The sequence below is a fragment of the Ctenocephalides felis genome, unplaced genomic scaffold, assembly GCF_003426905.1.
Source record: "Ctenocephalides felis isolate EL2017-DRISC unplaced genomic scaffold, ASM342690v1 CF-g0.4_SCAFFOLD_01170, whole genome shotgun sequence".
In the NCBI taxonomy this organism is placed as follows: Eukaryota; Metazoa; Arthropoda; class Insecta; order Siphonaptera; family Pulicidae; genus Ctenocephalides; species Ctenocephalides felis.
Genome location: NW_020537324.1, coordinates 52,771,027 through 52,797,584, shown reverse-complemented (window position 1 = coordinate 52,797,584; position 26,558 = coordinate 52,771,027). Strand labels below are relative to the sequence as shown.

At 27.5% G+C, this 26,558-nt stretch overlaps 2 protein-coding genes across 3 annotated transcripts; one reads left to right on the top strand and one right to left on the bottom strand.

The window, feature by feature from the left end:
* Positions 1-1,139: 1,139 nt before the first annotated feature.
* On the bottom strand, positions 1,140-13,182 carry LOC113366473 (catenin alpha). 2 transcript variants are annotated; one of them, XM_026608080.1, is made up of 20 exons: positions 13,085-13,182; positions 12,791-12,961; positions 12,559-12,702; positions 11,893-12,059; positions 10,307-10,516; positions 10,073-10,249; positions 9,589-9,792; positions 9,197-9,223; positions 7,636-7,751; positions 6,514-6,631; positions 6,348-6,440; positions 6,103-6,266; positions 5,790-5,989; positions 4,909-5,060; positions 4,199-4,268; positions 3,421-3,488; positions 3,001-3,182; positions 2,462-2,702; positions 1,670-1,789; positions 1,140-1,320 (listed from the first exon to the last, which is right to left on the bottom strand). In XM_026608080.1, the coding sequence occupies exons 2-20, from the start codon at positions 12,936-12,938 to the stop codon at positions 1,156-1,158; spliced, it is 2,766 nt and encodes a 921-aa protein (XP_026463865.1). In that variant the 5' UTR covers positions 12,939-12,961; positions 13,085-13,182; the 3' UTR covers positions 1,140-1,155. The 2 variants fall into 2 exon arrangements, with proteins under 2 accessions (XP_026463865.1, XP_026463866.1); XM_026608081.1 differs by lacking the exons at positions 1,140-1,320; positions 1,670-1,789; positions 2,462-2,702; ... (3 more) ...; positions 4,909-5,060; positions 9,197-9,223 and having other exon boundaries at positions 5,848-5,989; positions 6,110-6,266.
* A 1,869-nt stretch (positions 13,183-15,051) lies between these two features.
* Positions 15,052-17,938, top strand: LOC113366748 (glycosylated lysosomal membrane protein A-like). The gene is made up of 6 exons (XM_026608406.1): positions 15,052-15,259; positions 15,742-16,005; positions 16,599-16,793; positions 16,870-17,100; positions 17,208-17,488; positions 17,643-17,938. The coding sequence occupies exons 1-6, from the start codon at positions 15,194-15,196 to the stop codon at positions 17,806-17,808; spliced, it is 1,203 nt and encodes a 400-aa protein (XP_026464191.1). The 5' UTR covers positions 15,052-15,193; the 3' UTR covers positions 17,809-17,938.
* The last annotated feature ends 8,620 nt before the right edge of the window (positions 17,939-26,558 follow it).

The window sequence follows — 26,558 nt, the reverse complement described above, 5'->3', positions numbered from 1 at the left end:
TACAAATTTTATAAAGTTTTATTATTAAGAAATATAATCTGTTTCTAACGGAAAGATATATATATATATATATATATATATATATATATGTATATATATATAAATATATATAAATCAAAAAACTATGATATACGAATTTCGATAATGTCATCTTTTTGCATGTTTATATTACATGATTTACTTTATTAAAAGTCAAATAAATAAAAAAGATAATATCTGAATATCATTATATTATTAGTTATTTATATTTTTAAATTTCAAACTTGCTAGGTATAAAATAAACTAATCTTTGATTATGAACTTGCATTAATATAAATTTCATTTAAGCAATCATGTGTTTCAGCTTTGGGGTGAATTAATTAAAATAAAATCAATAGTTTTTCATCATGTAATTGCAATAAATAGTTAATAACTTATTGGATTTATATTTTACTAAAATCATCTAAAGGATAAATTAATTAAAATGAAATCAAAATGCTTTAATTTAACATTCCCAGTTTGTACCGACAATGAATCTTGTGAATCAAACAATATTTTATATTTTAGCGGCAACGCTTTAATACTAGTTAATATTTAAATGCCAGTTATAAGTAACATAACTATTTATTACATTAAAAAATATTCAAATTAATAATTAATTGAAATTGCTATACAATAATACAATTTTATACCATATCTACTTAATCTACATCATAGGGAAATCTTCAAATATTAGACTTCAAATTGTAATACTGTTTTCAAAATATATATTATATATTTACCACAACCTTCGTCTGTGAATCTATTCAAATTGAATCTGTTGGGCTCTGAAACTCTGACAAAGCATGAATTGGGTTTTGTACCTTTTTTTGGCTACCTTTTCGTACCTTAGCACGGACTTCCTCTGGTTTCTCAGGACGAACGAGTGGCTTCTTTTCTGGAGCCTTCATTCGCCACACAACAATAGGGGCCTAGAAAATAGTCAAAATTCAGTTACAATTTGATGTCAACCCATTTATTCTAAACTGTAAAAATAAAATAATTTTTTTTTACGGCCAATAAAGGAATGTTATTTCAATTTTAAATTGAAAATTTCAAATATTATACTTCAAATTGTAATAACTGTTTTCAAAATATATATTATATATTTACCACAACCTTCGTCTGTGAATCTATTCAAATTGAATCTGTTGGGCTCTGAAACTCTGACAAAGCATGAATTGGGTTTTGTACCTTTTTTTGGCTACCTTTTCGTACCTTAGCACGGACTTCCTCTGGTTTCTCAGGACGAACGAGTGGCTTCTTTTCTGGAGCCTTCATTCGCCACACAACAATAGGGGCCTAGAAAATAGTCAAAATTCAGTTACAATTTGATGTCAACCCATTTATTCTAAACTGTAAAAATAAAATAATTTTTTTTTACGGCCAATAAAGGAATGTTATTTCAATTTTAAATTGAAAATTGAAGAAATAATAATCTCAAGATACATATTATCAATTAATATGTATCTTATATTAATAAAAATAAGGCTTTCTTATAGTATTTGTATTTTGATAGTTATTCGAAAAATTGAGAATTCGAAATTGAAGAAACTGAAAAAAATGTTAGAGCATGTAGACATATGTTGAGTCGGATAGTAGATATATATAGAATACTAACAGCATACAAGATGTGTAAAATAATACTTACAGGCACTGTCCCTTGAATTCTGGTATACTTAGTTGAAGCAACATATGAAGCCTTTACAGTCAAAACTACAGCATTCATTAAATTCTTTGCAGCTTGAATTAAAGAAGTTGCACTGTCCAACTGTTATAGATATAAAACAATTGATCAGGATGAGTTAACGGACAAAATCAACAAATAGATAGTTTCTTTTCAAAAGAGTTGTTCACTATCTAAGTATTATTCGCTGGAAGCAGTCTTAGAATACTTGTTTACTTAAATACATAGTCTTAGTCATTGTCAAATAATTTAATGTTGTAGATCTTTACTTAGACACTTACATTGATATTAATATCTTAATTGATTTTCTAATTAAACAAATTAAGAGTTTGGCAAGAGTTTAAAAAACAAGATTTTTTTCAGATAAATTTCAATAAAAGGTTTACATGACTACAAATTAATCTGCAAAAGTTTAACGTGTCATAACACAAATTTATGGAATTAAATTTTTGCTATTAATATTATTAACTAGTTGGTATTGGTATTTTGCCTTAAGGCAAGTTACTTGAACTTCCCGATAAACGCCTCTCCTCATCGCAATACATCGAATGGCTTTTAATTTTTGAGAAAATGTTGATTTACGGCAAAAATCATACATTCACACACACACACACACACACATATACTTTTTACAAATTTGGTCTCAGAATGGCTTGAAACGTCGAGAAAACATAAACTTAGCGAATCGGATTTTTTGATGAAAGCATAAACTTCTCCTTTGGGAAGTTAAAAATGTAATAAAATAGTTAAACTCACCCCAGAAACAATTAGTTCTCCGCTGATATTTTGAACATCAGCTTTTACTTTAGAAGTAATATTCATTTGATGACAATATAAGGCAATTCTTTCCAAATAAGCAAGTAAATCTTTTTTTGTGCTACTCTCAGGGCATTGAGCAGCAATATCTCGAGTCAATTTATCCAATTTGCTGCCAGCTTCAGAAATTTTCTTGGCAGCATTGATTACATCCATAGTAGTCTTTAAAGGACCGCGCCCACTAGAATAAATGAACATTTCGTATTTACAATTCGAAGACATCATTTTTTAAACAGTTCATATTTTTATATAAACTATAAACTTTGAAACAATACGAAAGTTTCTCACTAACTAAGATCAAAATAACAAAAATGGCTTTCATGTGAATTTTGATAACTTATTGAAATTAAATGTTAAAATATTTAAAAATTTCAAAATTCAAAAATTTTATATATATATCCATTTTATATATATTCACACATATATTATGAATGTATGATGTAATGTAATAGTTATTTATATAATGAAAATATTATTACCGGGTGAAATCTGTCATTTCCATCATGATCATACACATGTGTTTAGCCAAGACAATTATGTCGTTACCAGCATCATCCCATTTGGCAACCTCAGAATCGAATGTCAGTTTTTCTCTTCTGAATAATTCCACTTGCTGCAGAATCTTTTGCTTATCTTCCTCCGTCATCTTTCGCATAGCTTCCTAAAATGTTATGAGATAGTAATTAATTGATATTAATACATGTAAATATGGAATAAATTTATTATTTGAAAAATTTCACAGTAAAACACATATAAAATGATAGATACTTATTACAAACAACACAATTCTGCACTAAAGCATATAAAATTTTATATCAGAATTTTATGAATCTGTTTTTGAAAAAAAAAACAAAATAAATTTTATAAATTGTCTTTGAAATAATAAGTAGAACACATACCCTGGCTGTTGTAATGCCACTTATATCAGGATATTCATCAACTCCATGTTCTCCAGTATGTGCACTAGCTGTTAAATTAATATATTATAGTTTGAACACCAAACATTAAATACTTAGTTAAAAAGAAAAAGTTATTAATAATTAATTTAGTGTAAATTATTAAGATGTTAAAGTGGTCAAAATATTGTTGATAAAGAAAGTAAATGCATAAACTAAAATGTATTGAAACAAGTATAGTAATAATGCAAATTACATGCAAAATTATTTACAACATACCAGACAAAGTTTTAATAAATACTTAGAAATAGATTACAGATTTCAAAGTTTTGAGAAGATGTTAGTATTTATATCAAAATAAATTCCAAAAACCAGTCAGTAGTTAGGAAAATTATTGATAAGCGTTCTATATAAATAAGTCGAAAACCAGTGCGATAGTTATTAAATGTGCATGTAGAAAAAGTTATCAAAAATTGATAACGAGCTTTCTCAATCTTACATCTGCTACGTGTTTCTATAGTCATGTCTTCAACCGGTTCAAATTCTGTATCTGTGTCTAAATCTTCAGAACTCTGCAAAAACAATAAAATAAAAAATATAGTAAATTATATAAAAAAAATATCTGGCCTCGATTTCTCATGTTGCGCATCCTGGAATTTAAATTAAAATAAAAGAGAGAAAAATTAAACATGACCCTTGTTTTGAAAACCTTGTGGATTGTTGTAAATAATTCGCACGCATATTGTAAAATATCTAAAATAATGAACATCACAATCCTTACATTTACTGCGTGTCTCTAATGTGTAATGCTCATCAAGTTCTACATCTTCAGGATCTAAATCTTCCTCGTCCTGTAAAAATTTAATACAAAAAAAGTACGTAAAATAAAAAAATATCTTTCGGAACATAACAGGGGAATTTTAAATATGAAACAATTAGCAATGACAATCTAAAAGTTTTGAAAAGAAATCACTGTTTAAACTTTTTGAATTTTAACGCCAATTAAACTAATATCTATAAACACATTATCAGTTACTCATAATGTTAGGGTTATAATAATTACTATTGAAAATTAAAATAGATATTAATTTATGCTATGTAAACCCTTGTTTTCAAATATTTTAATTATAAAACATGTACCCTAAATAATGAGCTTGTGCTGCGTTTTTATACAATATTTAAATTTACTGTAAAGCATATATTTTAAGAGAATTTTATTCTAAATACAAAATTCATCAAAATTCAACTTTCAACAACGTATGGATAACAGATAAAAATAACACAGAAATTCCTTATTACAACTTCAGTGATCATTAGAGATTTCTCTAGAATTCATTAGAAAATTTTGATGACAAAGATAATTAAAAGAGACGGTAGTGTTTAATGTTTTGTGCATATTCCATGATCAAAAACCATACCCAAGAAAATGTGTAACTCAATACACACATCAGCTAGTAATAACCAGAATTTGACAAATAATATTATAATTACCCTGTTCATCAAAACTGCCCTGCGAATTTCTCGGACACCATCATATACCAATCGAGAGGCATCAATAAAATCATTTTCATCCACTTCTTTTGGAGGTGTTGAAGATAAAGCATCAACCGCTACTTCAACCCTTTGAGCGAATTTAGACATCACTAATACCAGAAACAAACAAATTTATTTAGGAAATTGATATTTAAAATGAATTAAAAGCTATCAATAATATTTAATTTGCTAATCCATTTATTTTGCTTATTGAATAATGCCATCAAAAATTTATTTTATTTTTGCGTCAATTGTATATAGATTAAATTAGATAATAAATAATTCATGAGGTAATATAAAACATTACACATGTGTTGAAAGTACGTTTTTTTTTTGAAATTTAACACATCCACAAAAAATTCGCTTTTCAGTGCATATTTGTTACATTTATTTTTACTTTTTTATAAAATTGCAAAATTTTACAATTTTTATAATTCATATATATATATATTTAAAATAAAAGAACATAAGGATTAAAGCATCTTAAAATGTTATACAAGTTGATATTTTGCTATAATCTAGCTACATCAATAAAATAAATAATAGTATTGAATTCATTGAAAAAATTTTAGAATATCATAAATAAAAAATCAGCAAAAAAATAAGACCGTATATTTTTCATTTTGCTAATTGATTAAACTATTGTACATTCAACAAATTTGTTTCTTCAGCATTTTATTTGAAGTTACCATTAATATAATAACTGTTTTCAAAAACAGATGCAAACAAAGTTTGTAAGATTTACGGATAGAAAATTGCACAATGATTGAAAATAATTGAAAACAACTTACATAAACATCAAGATGATTATGTAAAATATTCAGAGACAAAAGATTTACCTTGATCTCTTAAAACTTTAACCGCTTCAAGCACTCTTTTGGTGTAGATGCAGGGCTCGTAATTGTCCATTTCTGCTCCAACTACATTGCAGACCCTAGCAGATCTGCCTCTAATTGCACCAGCAGTTCTATCCAAAGTATCTGCATCTCCTTCTTGTAGAGCTAATACACATTTGTTTACATCTTCCAAAATATGATTTCTGAGAAAAAAATTTAATACATTAATTTAGGAGTAGATGAAATACAATTTCATTTATCATATTGAAATTGAAAGCATAAATTTAATATGAATTCTTTCTATTTAAATCACAACATATCACCTGAAACAGCCAAGAAATCATCAATTGTTGTAATATCATCCACCGCTTCTGTCAATATGCGAACTTGATTTTCCCAAGCATGACGGAAAACATCCATATTTTCTTGAGCAACTTTAGACCTGGGTCTTGCAGCCAAAATTCGGGCAGCGTTGATGACCTTAAGATTAAAAAAAAATCTCAATTACAAGAGAAAAAAGATAAATATAAAAAACAAATAAAAAAAAATCAATTTAAATACCTGTGGGCAAAGAGTTTCAATTTGTGCCGCGGCGTATCGAACCATTTTGACACCATCTTCATTTGCAGACATACTGCAAACTAGGTTTGCTACCTATAAATAAATATTACAATCTGACATCGATTGTATATAATTATATAGTATTAATAAGAATTGAAGTAATTACCTCTACTAATTTTTTTGCGTGTTCTGTAAATATTTTGGCGTACTCTTCAACTTCAGCTTCATTTCCATTTTGAGCAGCTTCGATCAAAACAAGAAGGGGAACATTTGTCTCTAGAAAACTGAAAATATAATACATTAAATATTTTATTCATTTATAATCTACTAAAATATTATTAACTTCTCGAAGGAAAAGTTTGTTTTCATAAAAAAATCCCATTCGCTAATTTTATGTTTTCTCGACGTTTCAAGTCATTCTGAATCGAATGAGACCAAATTTGGAAAAAGTATGTGTGTGTGTGTATGTGTATGTGAACAGATTTGTTCACGTAAATCGACGTTTTCTCAAAAACGGCTGGACCGATTTCACAACTTTAAAAGCCATTCGATGTATCTCGATGAGGACTAGCGTTTATCAATTTTGCGCAACGATCAGACAAGCAGTTTCTTTGTAATTTGGAAAAAAGTGTTAAACTTTTCATCCACATTTGAGCTCATACTACCGAATCGATTTTAAAAAATCAAAGACTATTTGAAAGATATTAGTTGGGAATAATACTAATTAGTTTTAGATGAAAATCTACCGAGCCGTTTTCTTGTAATTAACTGTTAAAAAAAACAAATAAGCCGATTATTATGGAACTTTTTTTTGTCAATATATATCATGGTCTTTTAGAACTTACTAAAATATTAGGGCCATACAATTAGTTCAATTTTAAAAATTCATCAAAGTTTGAGAAAATGAATAGTAATTTGGAGTTTGTTAAAATTAAAATTACACGATTTACTTGGTATAACGGTAGAGTACTTGGTCTTAGTGAACATACTAAACCATTAAAGTCCTACGGAAACTGGTTCAAATATAAAAATTGTTGATTTTTAAAAATTTGCATTTAAAAAATACTCCGAGTTAACGTGTTCGTTCGTTTTCAATTATGTGTAATAAATCTACTCGGAATACTTTTAATCGCTAATAAATTAATTTATTTTTTATTGATTAAGTCGATTATTTAAACATATCGGGAAGTTCATGTGACATGCCTTAAGGCAAAATACCAATACCAACTAGTTTATATTGTTTCCAAAAATTAAATCAATAAACTTTAACATTAAAAATGTATTTTACCTATCTGAAACGTGGTCTACCACAGCTTTACGCAGTTGTCGACGAAGATCTCTTGTTTTACGACACATCTGATCAATAGCACGCTCTAGGCCATTGCTCTGTTCTTTATTACCCATCTATTAGTAAAAATATTATTAATAGTGTAAATAAATATACTTTTGAACATATTTGTGTGATTAATTCCAAATAAAGCGTAAAATTATGATTTGAAAGATATTATTATATACATACAATCATGCAACATATATAAAATAAAAATGATCAAGTTTAATTTTCATTAAATTCATAAATCAGTTATATTAAAATGAATAAGGATTTCTTAAAACACAATAGAATCGATTTATTAATTTCGTAAAGCGAACTGAATTGATTAGACAAACAATTTCTATCCAGATGTAAAAGTTAATTTATATATTATATATATATATATATATATTATATATATATATATATAAAATAACAGTAGGCCCTGCTGCTTTACACGGCACTCTGTGGTACACGTTCCATACTACACGGAGCTAAAAATCCGATCCCTCCGACTACAACGGACTTCTTATTACACGGTATTTGGTCAACAGCCCATAAGTTCCGTTTGCAAAAGGGTATGTGTTGTAAATTTTTGTTATCGACTTTTATCTTTTAGACATGCCTGATTGTATAATAGCCGCCTAAGAACACGTTTGAGCTGATTACTGCGTCGCGCCAATTTTTGAATAAGGTGTCAATTTCGTCACGTCATTTACGTCATTTCGTCCGTATTTCTTCTACTTCAAGTTGTATTTCTTGGTCTCCATACAACGCGATAAAAATGGTGCGATTTGTACGAACTCTGAGTCTCTCATAACACGGTTCCCATACTGCACTATTAAGGTTCCATAGAACGCACTACGAATTAGCCTGAATTGTATGTTAAATACGAGTTTCTTATAGCACGGTTCCTATACTGCCCGGTACGCACTTGCCGCGTAAAGCGAGGGTTTACTATATATATATAATACATGGGCACAAATATTTCAAAATTTTGGGAAACAAAGCTTAGTTATTATACACAATGCAGATGAGAATCAATTAAATATATAGGTTACACAGTAAAAGTTGATAACTATAAGATATAAAGTGGTAAATAGTTGAATGTACTTTTTACAGCATTTTTAAATAAAAATGTAAAAAATATTAAATGTGATTACAATAAAATAAAGTACAAAGTAATAGTATTGGTAAGATAAGTCACACTTCTATAGAAAGAAGTTAAACTACATAGCGCATTCAGGGCTGCTAATTAAAACAATCATATGTAAATAATTATGTGCTGTAAATAATTGACCATTAACAAAATCGTTGTTCAATTATAAATTAGTAATTAATATTGCATTTGATTAATTCATCAAATTTCGATATTTGAAATTGTTAATGATCAGTTTAACATTCTGTGATTTTATATCATAAGGCAGTGTGATTTTATATCATAACGCATGTGTTTGTGGCTAATTATACACAGTTGATTGTGGATATTCAGTGTACAGAAATACACAAAATAAAATCTTCTTTACAGGGTATTTACCCGTATTCCTCCCCTCAATAATTGCGACTGACGTAGTCCACATACGCAAACAGAAATAGAAATATGAAAAAAAAACAATAGATGAAATGCATATTTTTGCGTTGAAAAGCATAATAATGATTGTAATGAATCTCAAGACATCCCTCACAGATCCGAGTATTTGAATGCATAAATACAGAAAGATGCTATTATAAAGATGACAAAATAAACAGCAACATTGTTAAAACTCATCGAAGGATATGATCAAAGTATAGGGTATCAATTTTTAATTGGTATAATAGATATAGATATATATTTAAAGATAGATTCTTACTTAATACAATACTAAATTGTACTAAATACAATTTGTTCATAGATTTCTAGATGTTGTTAATTTAAAATTCAAGACTTACATTAGACATATACTCTGACAGTAAATCCTGAAGAGCCTGTCTAACTGCATTACACTCTGCTACAATTCTTTCACGTCTCTCATCACGTGTACATGAGCTATCGGCCATCAGAGCTGCTCTGGATACAATACATTCTAATCTTTCTTCTAGTGCTGCGCGCGATCTAATTTCATGGTAAGCCAATGGATCCATCACCATTCGATCCTATTAAATAAAATTATTGAAGTACGTATTAAAACATGTATTTCTAATATAATGAAAGTATGATAAAAGTTTTCAGAAAAGGTATTATAAATTATGTATTAGTTTTTAACTAGATTAAGACAATTGTAATTAACGGTTATGAACTAACACTAATTTTAATATATAGATTAGGAAATTGTAACATTATTTACATTAGATAACAATCCAAATATTCCATTCAATGTAGAATTATATGTTCATGTAGTTATAATTACAAAGACTATAAATGAAAACAACTTACATCAAAATCATCAATAGCTGCAGCCAATTCTCCCGGTCCATCAAACGGTTGCTGATTTGGCTGTGGGCATTTGCCTTGTGCAACATCACTTATAGTATTGACAGCCTCGCAAACTTGTTTTAATACATAATCTCTATTAGCTTTAGCTGCTGCTAACTCTGGGTGGCGTACATACACCTAAAGCAATAGTAAGAATTAAAGAAAATACTTTCGTATGAATATTTCGTTATTTACCTTAGAAGCAGTAAGCAGCATTGTTGAATGTTTTTTTAGCACAGCCCTTGCTGCAGCTAAATCGTCTCGTAATTGTGGATCCTTAAGTTCCTGCTGTCTTTTAGCTGCCTGATTCATAAGCTCATTAGCATTTCGTCCAAATTGTTTTATATTATCTTGTAATTCTCCTTGACTTGATGCATTTTTAAGTTTGTCAAGATCATCCTCAACCTGAAAATACCATTTTTATCAATGTATTTGATTACAGTGATATGCATTGATTTGTTATTGTTACTAACATACTCCAAAATAAAATCCACATTAAACTCTTTCAATGGTATATCTTATATATAAAAATGGATTGCATAATGTGTTGGTAAGCGCATAACTCAACAACACTTGGACCAATTTGGCCAATTCTTTTTTTAAAATGTTCGTTGAAGTCCAAGGGTGGTTCTTACGGCGAGAAAAACTTGAATAATTGCCGAGAAAACCCTAAAAACAGCTTTTTTCTTTTTCTCATACAAAAGTTTTCGAACTTAAACGTAAAATCAATTTGAGCTTTATTGCTATTATATAAAGTTCACATTAAATTACAAACACTCACTGTCTACTCCTTCTAAACAATTATTCGGATTTTGATAAATCTTTCTGAAGTTTGTTAAAGAAATTTTCTAGAATGTATGTGGTTATATAGTACTGGGATGTATGTGCAATATTGTAGAAATATATGAAAATAATTGCAAAAAAACGACATGTCGTTGTTTGCATTGAAAACTATCATCTGCCAATAATTTCAATTTACTTATGAACCTAGACAATATTATAATATGTATATTAAATGTATGATTATGAATAACAAAAATGAAATGTCTACATTATTATTGCTGAAAAGCAGCTGAGTTGTGCCAGAAATTAAAATAATATAAAATACAGTATATGTATGGAATTATACACATATGAACAAATATGACAAATTAATTCACTTAAAATATAAAATAAGTATTAATCAGGGCCGGTCCTATTAATGCGATGCATGCGAAAAATACGAGCGCACGCCTTAGGGGGCGCCAACACAAGATTCGGATATTAAATTTTCAATATAGTTTTTTTTTCAATATATAATTTCTTTGCATCTTTTACTTATCTTTCCACAATATTTTTAAAATTCAGTAAAGATGAATGCATACAATTCGGCCCTCACGATATCGATTAGAAGAAGTTTGAGATACAGTTTTAGATATCTTAAATAATAAAAAATTAAATTAATTTAATCCAACATGAAGTATCAGTGTTATGTTATGGTTATGGTTATGTTATACTGTTTAAAAGACTTCAATTTCCAATATAGTGTGGAAATTGAGACTCATTATTTTATTTAAAGTAGTTCTACATTTAACGTCGCTCATATTATAAATATATATGCATTTTGGTGTGAAGAGTAATTTAAAAAACAATAATTATTATTAGTGTATTATATTAAAAAATTGTAGACATGGGTACAGGACAACGTCTGTCGGGTCATCTAGTTATTAAATATAATTGTTGTGCAATAGAGCTCAAAATTTTACAAAACTGTAAAAATTGATGATTAAAATAAATCTTACCACTTTCAAGGATTTCAAAAGTAAGTGAACATCCACCATATCAGCAAGTATAAGTAAACGTGTGACAGCAGATAATAAATTTCTAGCTGCTCGTACCATATTTCCTCGTTTTACAGAACTGCAAGGATCTTCTGAAAATTCTCTTGCTGCCTTACTCATTGCCTCACCTGGAACAAAATCATTTGAAGTTAGAATGCAAAAGACTTTATTGATGCTTTGATAGATATTTCATTCTTATTTCACCCTCACATATTACAAGGGATTTAATTGAATAATGCACAATTGTAAGAAAAAAGGAACCTATATTGCAAATAGTTACCCGAATTTTCAATTTTCAATTTCAATAATAATATGTTTCTATCAATTTATTTTCTTCATTTTTTACTATGTCATTATCTATGAGACTGATGAAAATTATGAATTGAAACAAGTTTGTGTAATTGCACAAGGCAAATGACCAGTCATTTTTAAAACTGGTCAAATATAACTTAATATTAATTATTCAATATAGGTTTATGTATTCTAGAGTACCTTATTATCCTTATATTTCAAACTAAAATATTTTTAATGATTAAACATTGCTAATATATTTTGTGAACACTATTTTATCACTCACGAATAATTAAGAACCTTATTACCCAGAGTTTATTTGTATTTTTCACAAACCTGTTATTCTAACTTCTTGCACAGCCGATAACATTTCCTGTTTGATATCTGGATTTTCATAAGCAATCTCTTCACCTTTTGTAATAAAGTTTTCTGTTGCTTTTTCGACTGTTCCAACTAGAGCATTTGCACGCTTAGATTTACCTAAATTATTATTGAATTAAAGCAACATTGATAACTAGAAAAATATAATAATGCTTTCATATTGAATTCAAAGCTGGTTTATAATTACCCTTTTTCTTTTTGCTTGGTCCTTTGGTATTTACTAATGTTGTAACTTGCAACACCAAAGGTTCCAAAGTCTTTTCAACAGACATTGTTCTAATTTCTAAATTTTTAGGATCCCACTTTAGGGCAATTGATCCAAAATGGTCAGACATTGTGTCGGAATTAATTACTGCACCTTAAATGAAGTACACCACCGGTAAAACCATTAAAAATTTTGAGGCATTTTGACATAATAAACAGAGAGTATGGCATCTTTATTTATCCACTTTTCATTTTGATTGAGTGGCGTTTTACTTACCTGTTTGTTAATGCTTTAACAGTAGTGTTTATAAACAGATTTATTTCAGTATTTCTTATTTTTCTTAGGCATGAAACACAAAATCAAAACCGAATAGGGCGTATGACAAATAACAACACCAAAGTGACGTCACCATACAATGATTCATATTAGAAAAAATAGTATGAAAGCTGGTAACATCAAAGTAAAAATATTTATATCTTTTTTTTTAAATATAAAATATAACTGAAATTTTGATGTCTATAATTAATTAAAAAACTTTTATAACAATGTATTACAATTTTGCGCATTCTTTCTTAGATTCATAGCCAAAATATCAAATTATTCACATTCGTGTAACATATATTTTTGAAACACGTTACTAAAATAATTCAACGCATTTATTAACTTCCCGTGGGGTAAGTTATTGTAATCGTACAAAAATCTAAATTGATAATTTTTGCATATCTTTACGTTTTGAACGTTTCTGAACATTTCGTCATATTTTAGAAAAAATGGATGTGTGCATGCGTGTGTGTGTATGTATGTATGTATGGATACAATTTTTCGTTCACGTTTTCGGGTGCACGGATCAACCGATTTGAATCGTTCAAAAAACATTTGATTCCTATTGATATGAAGATGTGCTGATTAGTTTTTGGAAAAAGTTAGTCCAGCCGTTTTGGAGTTACAGAGCAATGAGTGCAGAAAATAAAAATTAGGTTTTTAAGAAAACGCAGGATCCGATTTGAATGATTCAAAAAACATTCAATTTGTAATGACGGATAAAAGTGATGATTAGTTTTTGGCAAAGGCAGGTCCAGCAGTTTTGAAGATACCGAGCTAAATGTGCAAAAAATGGCATTTTTTGAAATAAACAAGCATTCGATTTGAATAATTCAAAAAACTTTCTGCTTGTGTTAACGAAACGATTGTTTTTGAAAAAAAAAATATTTTAATTCCAAAAAAAAATTTTTTTCGAATATCGAAAATAATTCGGATTTTTTAAATTTTAATTTTGTACTGTAAGTTCAAGCAATTTGCTTCAAGGCACGATGCTTTACACCACTAGTTTTTCATCTACTTTCGAATATTTAATAAAAACTCATTTACAAAATTAAATTAATTTTAAAAGAAAAATAAAGAAATTGAAGATGGAATATATATATTAATTATAATAAATATTATATTTTTGTATAATGCAATAGACAAATGATATGTATATATAAAATATGAAAATTGTTTCATAATCCTTCATACCAGATACCCCTATCTGACTGTGATATGAAAATAATATATGAATAAATAAAAAAATATGCACTTAGAAACTTAGAAAAAAATTTACGTGTTTTAGATCTGTGCAAAAATTGTATTGTAGTTAATAATAAATCTTTTATGTTATTATTTATAGACGACTAAATAGTAAGAAGAACGAAAACTAGTTACCTAATTATATGATCTTTCAGATAAATTTCATATCTTCAGTTGCTAATAATCTAATTTCTAATAATCCTAATTTCGTTGAATAATAAAATTCAACTTAAGTTGGTAAAAAATACCAACCCACCAAATATTAAATAGTAAGAAGAACAAAAACTAGTTACCTAATTATATGGACTTTCACATAAATTTTATATTTTCAATTGCTAATAATCTAATTTCTAATAATCCTAATTTCGTTGAATAATAAAATTCAACTTTAGTTGGTAAAAAATACCAACCCACCAAATATTAAAATATGATATATTATATATGATACCAACCACCCCACTAAAAGCATTTGAAGCCTAACCATACTTTTATCAAAATGTAAACCTGCATCAAACAAATTATTCATTCCTTTTCAAATAGTAATTGAACATGCGTCAAATTCTAACAAGATGTTTTAAATAATTTTATTGTGTTCTATGAAGCCATTAATTTAATCAGTTTAAGTCCAAATTCTGCCTTAACAGCTGACAATTGTCTTTGTTTAGGAATGTGATAGTAATAGTAATGTCCAGTATATTTGTTAAATGTTAAATTATCTATGTGTGACTTCAGTTGATTTTTTCCATTGTTTATCTATTACGAATGTGCCCTATATTTAATACGTTCTCGTTATTGTAATAATTTTAACATCGCATTACGATGATATCTATAAAGTTTTTGTGTTTTGTTGTTATTTTTGAACTAACATGGGGTTATGAAAGACAGGTAAATTTAATATTTGGTAGTCATTGAAATATTATTATATTTTGTTAACTATGTGTTTATAATTATGGTAAACATTTATTGGTTTTGTAATTTTTATACAAGACAGTTTAAGAACTATAAATGAAAAATCATAGATATTAACGATAAAATTATTTATTATTGCAATTCGATATATATTACTGATATATATGATATCAGTTTGTTATCTAAAAAATTGTTTGTTTGTTATCAGACTAATTTATGAAATTCATTGTATTGTTCATTTGAATTATAATGTAATAATTATTATGATATAAATTACAATTGTAAACATTTGATTAATTCTGAAAATAAATATAACTGCAAAATATAATTCAAAATAATATACTAAATTCAATGAAGTGATGTTGGTCTAATCAGATGAACTAATGTTTAATTTATGACTAATGTATATTTGAAATTTATACCATTACTTTAGAGAATACATTCATATCTCATTTTAGCTAAATTCGACAATTAATCCTGGATGTCCATCTACTATGTGCAAGAACGGTCACAATATATCTATGGTGCATGTTTCTGCCTATGGACCTGATGATATTATTCATTATGTTTGGGATTATACTGAAAAACCATCCGTATTACTTGCTGTCACAAATCTAGAATCAGTACTCGAGGTTGATTGTGAAAATTATTGCAATGAAAAAGCTAAATCTATTAAGTTTTCGGAGGGAACGCTATATAATTTTTCTATAGTTTTTAATAAGGTAGGTAAACTTCTAATAATTAGTTAAATATGTTTGTGAAATATTTTATATCTTGTGTAAACTTTGTGATCATATTGCTATAAAGAGGAAGTTTATACCTTTTCAAAAAATAATATAAAAATGTTTAAATTACATTGTATAGTCTGTTAAAAAGACATGTAACTATTGTTTAATTTTTAAGATAAAAGTTAAGGTTAAAAAATCTTTATTATGTACTGTTTGTGTTTAATATTTTTATTTGAATTACTTCAATGCCTTATTTTACAATATATAAAATCAAACAATTAATATCAATGTTGTTGATTCCTTTTAATATTATAAATATAATGTTAAAATGAGTTATATATCTAAAGGTCTACAGACATTGTTATATTATGTCAGTTTGTCGATTGTATTTTGGTGAATTATATGCTTCAGTGTTTTCAGTGATTAATTGTACATTGACTCAAGTTCACAAATTTTTTTTTATGTATGTATTTAACATTGTTGTTATATGAAAATAGTAAATATACATTATAGTAATTAATTATTATATTAGATATATTATGAAAAATATTTTTATTTGTCCATAATTTCTCTTATTTATTTTAAAGATTATTGAATATAATGATAAAGATGATGAAGGAAATTATAACCAGTCAAAGGCTGATATAAATATATTTCATACACAAAATTTTAAATGGAAACTAAAAAGTTTTGTTGAAGATGAGTATCTTGCCCAAGCCTATATAACTGGTGATGGATATGAAGTCTCAAACATAATTAAAAATGGATTATTTTCATTATCTGTAAGTAAAAGAGTTATCAATTAAATGAGGTTCTAAAATATACCATAAATTAATTTTCTTTTTCCATTTATTTTAGTTTAAAGCATTTTCCAGACATGGATTTGATGATATCTTGCCTCATTTACTGCATACAGCTAATAGTTCCCAAATAGAAATTGAATTAGAAAATATAGAAATGGACAAAGCATTTAATAGCTCTCGATTTGCTGTTGAAGTTCTATTGATTAGCCCTCGAGGATCTAATTACTCTTTAGATGCTACTTCAAAAAGAAGTTTAGATGATGAATATGCTCCAGGAGTGTTTGAGGTTAGTTGAAGCTGAATGTATAAAATAGTAGTAAAATATCATAATAGTTGTTGAATAACATTTTTATAAATATAGATAGAAATAATAATATTTTTTGTATATTACAGATAGTAGAATTAATAACATCAAAACAAACAGTTTCCAACCGAGGTGCTTATCTGCAATATCGTCCTGTATCATACACTTCAAAAGATAGACTTATAGCAAATTCTACGGATGTAAATAAATCCTTCTCCTTCAATCTAACAGATTCCGTAAAGAATATTAATCATAGTATTGCAAATAGATTCTATGATAATTCATTTAATGATTCCTTCATTAGTGCAATGAATGTTTCATTCGGCACTCCAGGAGATGGGTTTTATAAAAATCGAAATTATACTACATGGTATGTATGCACATAAATATTTACCTGTGTATTTTGAAATAATAAAATTATATTTCATGTTTGTGAACATACATCATTCACAAGCTATTCAATGTATAAATATAGTATATATGTGGTGGTGTTTCTAAATTATAACACTTTACTTTATTTTCAGGACGTTTACATTGGGTTATGGAAAACCACCTCATCAGAAATTTTCACTAGTTGTGATAGTAGTAATATGTGTTGCACTAGGAACACCTTTCTTATTAATGGTTACTGGAATTTTGTACTTTTGTTGCAAGCATTACATGGAACAAAAGAGGGAACTATTGACCTGATTGGTATGATTAAGATTTAGAAGAGTATTAATTTAGATCGGAATAAGTGTAAGATATTTTCAATAGTCAATTTTATGATATAGCTATCTTTAAAATTTCTACAATTATTATACCATATTTAATATAATGTACTGACTAAAGTTAATTTATTTTAATAGTGAAATTTATATAAGAAGTAATAAGCTTTAGATAGATAATAGGTAGATATTATCTATTTGCATGAATCTCCTAAAATTAGAATAGCAATTTAATTCTGAATTACGAATTTGGCTGATTTAATAACTTTAAATGTGATATTTGATATTAGCCGAAAGTTATTGCATATGCTATATATAAAATAACTGTGATTCTAGCATTAAAAAATGTTCTATTTGTTTACATATTTCAAATTTAGTGTTGAATTTTACATCTAATTAGTGAATGAAAAAAGTTGCCAATGTAGATATAGTACTAAATTAATTAATTAGTTCTAACTTGATATCATTTCTTTTAAAACTTATGATTAAATAATTGATTTTTTTTTAAATTTTTATAGCAGCTCAAAATTAAAGAATAATTTATATAAAACCATGAAAAATTTTTCAACACCAAATTTTATTAAAACAAAATGGTTTAAGAATTAAATATATTTTTTCAATCTAGAATTTGATATTGATAAATTATATTTTTATATACACAGAAATAAATCATTATAAAAGTAATAAAATTACCTTAAATATATTTTTGTTTTTAATACTTAGTAATATTATGATTATAAAATTGGTGTTAAATAACTAACATTTCCTTATTGCAGTACATTATTGTACTACATTTCCTTATAAAATTTCAATCCATATTTGAATTAATTGAATTTTCAATTCATAGTGAACAATAATAGCAATATCCCATAACTTGTATGAAGTTCGTGTCAGAAAGATGTCTGGAATGAACTTCTAAACTACTAAACCGATTTAAAATTTGATTGGTTCACCGAGTGCATTCATGTTCGAATTAGGTCATAGGCAATATTAAAAATCTCAGTCCAAATTTGAATTACTAAAATTTTAGAAAATTTACATAAGATGTATATTATCAACTCCTCGAAGAAAAGCTTACGCTTTTGCCAGAAAGTCTGCTAATTTTATGCTTTCTTTATGTTTCAAGGCATTTTACATTATTTGAGACCATATTTGAAAGAAGTATGTGCGTATGTGCGCCGATTTATGGCCTTTCGTCGAATGTAACAGCCATTCGTAAGCACTCGGCAAAGATTCGTGTTGATTAGCTTTTTGTGACGACGTTGTGCATGTTAGCCAAAATTTGACCTCTCGTCGATGTTTTTTCAAAAACGGCTTCATCACTTTTAATAATTTTCAAACCCATTCTATGTACCTCGATAAGAATTTGCGTTGATTAGTTTTGCGACGATCGGTCGAGCCGTTTATTTGTAATATCAGATAAGTGCAAATTTTTAGCAAATACTATAAAGCATATAAGGCACGACCTTAAAGCAAATTGATGGAACTTTTCGTACCGTAATTTTTTTTTTTCGAAACAATCACGTTACGTTACTATTTTAGAGACGAAAGAAATAATGAAGCGCTGAAGGGTCGCGTCGTTGTTTTACGGTTAAACATCTTAAATCTGGGTACGAAACCCATAGAAATGTAAACAAAATTTGTACTTATTACTGAAATTTCTGTAAAATACACGATAATTTGATGTGCATATGATCATTATTGACCGCCAAATGTCTTTCTTTTAACTTTTTTTGTTGGATCTCTGTAATGGCCTGCTTAATTTTACAACAAAGTTTTTACTATCATTGAGAAAATTGGACAACATTTTATACATGGCTTAAAAGCGAAAAAACGTCTAAGTAGATAGAAAAATATAATATATAATTGAATTATAAAGTCCTATTAAAGTCACTAATTTTGGTTTGAAAAAAAAAGATTTTTATTGTGTCCTTAAACATAGTATATTTGTTATTATAAATCACATTTAAGTCATTTAGCATGAAGTCCCTGCCCCCGTCCGGGATTAACAAACGCCGTCCCGATAATCAAACAGTTTTCATTTCTTATTTATACCGTCACAGACTCCAAATATTCCAACCACGTAAAAATTTGAAAATATTTTTTTATAGGGTACGACGTGGTGCAAAGGTCCAATTTGAGTTTGAGCTATTATATTGTGAAAACCAAACTAATTATATCACAACAAATAACACATATCAAACAAACAACCGTTTGACTATATTCAGTAAAACTCCCAACTAATTCATCATTGTAAAATAGTGTTTTTTTTTGCTGTTTTTCAAAAATTTGTAACACGGTCATTTTTACCCCATAGGCGTGGTAAATACAAACGGCCGCGGGCAAACAGGTGCAAAATTTTATTTTAATTTTGAAAAAAAAATAACAAAATTATAGCTACATTATCCAATCAATGTAAAATATAAATTTTAGGTGTGCATTTTTTACAAAACAAAATTCACCAACAGGGTTGTGATATGTATGGATTTATTTAATTTATCTCTTGTAAAATTGATCTTTTGAACTTAATTCACTTTTTTATTTTTTACACCTTTGAAAAATTCCTTGAATCTATTTTGAAATTAACAATACATCTTATAAAACAATTATTATTTATTATTATTATTTATTTATTTATTCAACGCCCATGGCAATAATTTAATTATTATAACTATTTAATTATGCTAAAAACATTTTATTAAGAACTCGTAAACTAAACAACAGTGCTCACAACCGAAACAAATAACAATGAAAAAAATACTTTGTTATGGATTTTCAAACATTATTGCCGTTTATCTCTGGATAGCAACGTCGTCAGAATCGAGGTGATGGCTGATTATACATTTTTTTCCCTCTACTTTCAAATATTACTGTCAAAAAATTCTTAACTTTACTGGTTTTTGAAATATCGGTAATGGATATTTTTACTCGTGGACTTTATACTATATAGTTCTTTTTTTTTTTCAAAAAATGCAATTTTTACATGACTATTAATACTATAATATACACGCCAATACAAAATCCTGCCACTTGTAGAGTGGCAGGATTTTGTAGGATTGCTGGTCAATTACAACTGGTTAAGCTGTTATAACATAACTTGATTTAAATATTGTCTCACGTTTCGTCAAAATTAATTTTTAACTTCCCGTAGGGTAAGTTATAGTAATCGCAAAAAATCGAACATGAAAATTTATATATATCTTTACGTTTTAAAGGTTTTTGAACATTTTGGCATACCTTAGAAAAAATTGATGTATGTGTGGGTGTGTATACAATTTTTGTCGACTATTAAGAAAACACGGATCAACCGATTTGAATGATTCAAAAAACGTTCGATTTCTATAGATAAGGATACGAGTTGATTAGTTTTTTGCAAAGACAGGTCCAACCGCGTCGAAGATACGAGTGAAAAAGTGCCAAAAATATTAATTCAGTTTTTGTGAGAACGAGAAGTCCGATTTCAATAATTCAAAAAACAGTTTACTTATAATGACGAATTGAAGAACTGATTAAATTTTTGGAAAGGCAGGTCTAGCGGTTTCGAAAATCGAGTGAAAAAAGTAAAAAAAAAAACGCGGTTAAAAGCTATCATTAAATATATGCACATCAAATTATCAGATATTTTATAGAGATTCTAATATTAAGTTCAAATTTTGTTTGCAATTCTATGGGTTCTGTACCAATGCTTATACGCTAGATTGCGATAAAGCGCATCCGCGCTCTAAAATTTGTCTCCAAAACTGGTACGCAGCGCCGAATGCTTTTAAAAAAAGTTCTAAATTTAAAAAAAAATTAGAACATGAAAAAAATATAATTTTTCAAAAAGTCAAATTTTTTAAAAAATTTCAGAATTCTCAAAAATTATTTTGCTTTAAACTTTTTAATTTTTGCTACAGGAGTTCCAGCAATTTGACTTAAGGCACGGTGCCATGCACCACCAGTATTAAATAATTAACTTTCCGTAGGGTAAATTATAGTAATCACAAAAAAATCGAAAATGAAAATTTTTGCATATCTTTCGTTTCAAACGTTTCTGAACATTTTGGCATACCTTAGAAGAAATGGATGTATGTGTGTGTGTATGTATGTGCGGGTACAATTTTTGTCGACTATTTAGAAAACACGGATCAACCGATTTGAATGATTTAAAAAAAACATTAGATAAAGAGACGTGTTGATTAGCTTTTCGTAAAGGCAGGTCAACCGTGTCTCTAAAGTAGCTACGCAGCGCGATTGCTTCGAAATAAATTCCAAATTTCAAAAAAAAACTCAAAATGAAAAAAATATATATAATTTTTTAAAAAAGTCTTTTTTTTTCAAAAATTTCAGAATTCTCAAAAATGTATATATCTTCTTAAACCTTTGCCTTAAATTATTCAATAACTAGTGATCGTATGCACCACTACTTATTGAATAATTTCAATTAAAAATAACTACAATTCCTAAAACAGCGCCACATGTCGAATTTCATTCAATTTCTGGTATAGTCGCGTGTTATGTGACATATAGGCACTTTCCGATGCTAGAAGTCGCTCCTGAAAATGATCCAGAACCGCCCTCTGCCGTGAACGAAATCGGTAGGGTAGCCAGTCAGTAGCTTCGTAGCCCTCGTACTGTGCGGGTGGTAGCGTTTCATCGCACCGGAATATATTTCGCGAATCGCGAATCGGAAATTCTCTTTTGACGGAAAATTATTTCGATGTCTCTGACAGTGCTTCGAAAAATATGTTTATAAAATAAAATCATCCTGAAAAGGTTAACTTTAGCACGTGTTCTTTATAACTGTGTATGGAGTGTTTCTAAAGTGCATAATTGTGTCCAATTGTGAAGCCGGTAGTTATTGAAGATCGGCATTTAAAAGTAAGTGAAAATAATTTTTCTGTGTGTATTTATGTAAAATATTTTATTTCTTACAAATTGTGTCATAAAAGAAATATGTGAGGTGAGTGCATTTTGTTTGAGCGATCAAACCATGCATGATTATGCAATAAATGATTATGTTTATCTCATCGTATCTAAAAGCAATACGATTTTATTTTTATATTCATTATTGAAATTTAAAAAGTAAAATTCCATAATAAAATAAATTAGAAGAAATTTCTTTAAAAATAGTGCCTAGTTTTTTAGTTTTAGCAGATGGATCAGACTCGCGTATTTATGTAATAGAATTAATTCTGACAACCTTATATTTAACAATTTTACGTTACAAATTTGTCGAAAAAGTATAAAATATATATATATATATATATATATATATATATATTAATATGTGTAGCAAATGTTAAATTCAAAATGTTTATCATTATTAATATTATATTCAAAATCACGAACAGAACCGATTTACACCTATGCAAGGGTCTATTTTATTATATATCATATTTAAATGTGAACAACATACAAATTAGTTTTTTTAATGCAATTTATTTTGCAATGTGTTAGATAAAGCAATGAGTAGTGATTGTTAACAATATAAAAACGGGATAGTATTATAATTTTATTATGATAGATACTTCCTACGAAGAATCTCTTAGGAGTATAATTTAAAATAAAACTAAAAGTAAAATAATACAATAATAAAGAAAGAAAAAGATAAAACGTAACTTAGTTATGAAGTTAAATTAAGTGAATTAGTGATAAAAATATTATAATTTTGAAGTTATTTACTGTTGTAGTTATTCTATGGCAGTTCGAATAATTGTTGTAATTTTTACAAAAGGCATAAATGTGGTAATTGTATGAAACTGTACCCTTCTCATTTTTCGGTCATAAATGCTTTCTGAATTTTGTCTGAAATTTTCTAAAGATTTAGTTTTGCCAATTGCATAAGATATTTTTTAACTTCTAATTAGTTAAATAAGTTAAATTTTTTGGTAGAAGAAAGTTGTATAAATCTGGTTTCATCAAAAAAAGTTTTAAATAAATTACTTATTGTCACAAGCAAATTTATCTTGATACAAACTTTTAAAAACAAAATATTTGTAATTTTATACGTATTTATAATGGATGGCATGAAAAAACTATTTCAAATATTTTGAAAAATGTATTCCAAATGTTTAATGATTTTCAATGTTATTTTCAAAATCACGAACAGAACCGATTCTGCCGTTTTTATATTAATTTGTCTGGGAAGTTATTCAGAAAATATGTTTGTGAAACATATTTTTTATTTTTAACATTTTCATTGCTACGATAATACCAGAAAACATGGGCCACTTACTTTAGTAAATAATTTAGTTAAAAATGTATCAAGGAACATTTTAATGCACAAAAAAAGAAATGCCAAAATTCATGAATGTTTATTTTTTTTTAGACATTTATGTCTGACTATGTAACACTTCTTAGCATCAGATAGAACGTTTCATAATATTTTCAAAAAATACATTTAGGCATTTCTTATTTCTTAGAAAAATGTCTAAATTTATTATTTGCTATTTAATCTTTCAAATTTTATTAGTCTTCTTAATATTGTTCAAGTTTTAGCCAAAATTATTATGAACGAGACCCTATTGCTGCTGTTTTTTTATATTCACCGTTCGGGGCACTTGTTCAGGCTAATAATTTTTGTTGTTAATATGCCATACATCTAATGTAAAGGATTTTTTTCAAAATATTTGAAATAGGTTTTTCATGCATATATTAATGTATTATAAATACGTATAAAACTACAAATAATTTATTCTTAAAAACCTTGGATCAAGATTAATTTTCTTGTAGCAATTAGTAATTCATTTTTTTTAAAGAAACCAGACTTATACGAAATCTACTAGCAAAAAATTTAACTTATTTAACTAACTAGAAGTTATAAAATATTTTATGTAATTCGCAAAACTAAATCTGTGTGAAATTTCAGGCCAAATTCAGAAAGCATTTATGACCTAGAAATAAAAAGGGTGCAGTTTCATACAAAGTTTGACATTAAATAGTGAAATGTTTACTGGAGCAGTTTCACAGTGATTATTTAGTTCATATTAAAGTTTCACTTTTTTTTCTTTTTGATAATTTTTTACTTTATTTATTATTGGATTTGTTTATATGATATTGCTATATCTAAAAAATCTAACACGATTCAATAAACATCTCACAGAGTTTCATCGATTGAGTTATATAACGCCGTCGTTCACGCTCATATCATATTTTTAATGTTTTCTATTCATCGATAATGAATAGTTATCAATGGTAAAAATTTTCTGTATTCAAACATATAAATGTATAAATAGCTGTTCTATCTTTAGTTAACGAAGTATTTTCATTATAGTACTTGGGTAATTTATTATGTACTACTGATTAATATGCCACAAACCTATAACCGATTTATTTCATCCATTTATACAGAATTATAGGGGAGCTATTTTGGATTCGTAATTATAGATATTTATTTTAAGAATAGTTAGGTTTTATAAAATGTGTAAAGACATCATTTTATTATCGATAAACATATTTGATTATTATAAAATTTAATTTAACTAATATATCGTCACCGAAATATCTTTTACATTTTATTGATATAAATTGAAAATCTACACATCAAAATTGTTATTGTTGAGAACTGAGACTGTATTGTTGAGCTGTTGAGACATTCATTAATTGCTTTGACTATATTATATGGGTTTTTGAATGAGTTGCAACCCAGTAGTCGTCCATTCCAATCATCACTAATTAACTATACTTGAAGTATTTGTTGACATTTTTATTATATATATGCAACTATACCCACGAAAAGCGATTTTCACCTGCGACTATATTTGAGATCTATAACCTTAAGTGGAGTAATAATAAAAATTGTTAAATTCATCATTCTCTTTGTGATGAGATAATTTAAGATATATTTCTAATAGTGAGCATATGTTTTGCTGCAATGCACTGAAAAGCTATTTTTACTTATCATATTCAATAATGTCAAACTTTTTTTTCATTTATTTGTAATATTCATAATCAATCTGAACCTTTTGTTTAATGAGGTTGTTTGCTGTTGGGTAGATGTTGTTTAGAACTTCCGCCATTGAGGAGTTTCTTTACAAAAATTATTGTTTGTTCATTTATTAATCATGCGGCCACTTTTTTTAGTATTTTTAAAGATTTTATTTTGGCAGATTTTGTGTTTGTGTGTTGGGATGATATTTAAGAATTAACGTGACATTTCGATTTCACTATTGCTTGATAACAAGCTGACTAAAGTGGATATCAAATCCGTAACCAGTATTTATTTTAAAACGTAGATTGTTTTTACCACTAACTCAAAATAAATTTTCCTACAGAGTTCTAATGCTTAGGAATGGTATTTTTTATTGAACAGACTGCATATTCGAATTCACTTCCGTATTACAAAATGTAAACTTGACATAATTCTGATGTAAATATTGAAATTCACATGGATCAGTGTCTTTTCCGAATAAAACTTACTCTGGTTAAAACCGCGCAAAGTATACAGAAAACTTAATCCGAGTACTTAATTAACAAGATGTTTATCTCTCATAGCTTTTGACCCTTTCTTATCCTCATAATTAATTCATCAGATTCGGGAAAGTTTGTTGCAACGTAAACCACTATATTTTATGGATTCCGCCGCAATGAAAATTTAATGGTAATGGCGTTGATCTTCCAAAGTCGTTATTTTGTTTGAAGTTCGGGACAGAAGACATTCGTGTCGACAAATGCTTCTGTTCACAATTATACCAAAGTACATAATTAGAGTAGTTAACCAGTAGTTTGGACATGACAAGCGTAGATGCCATG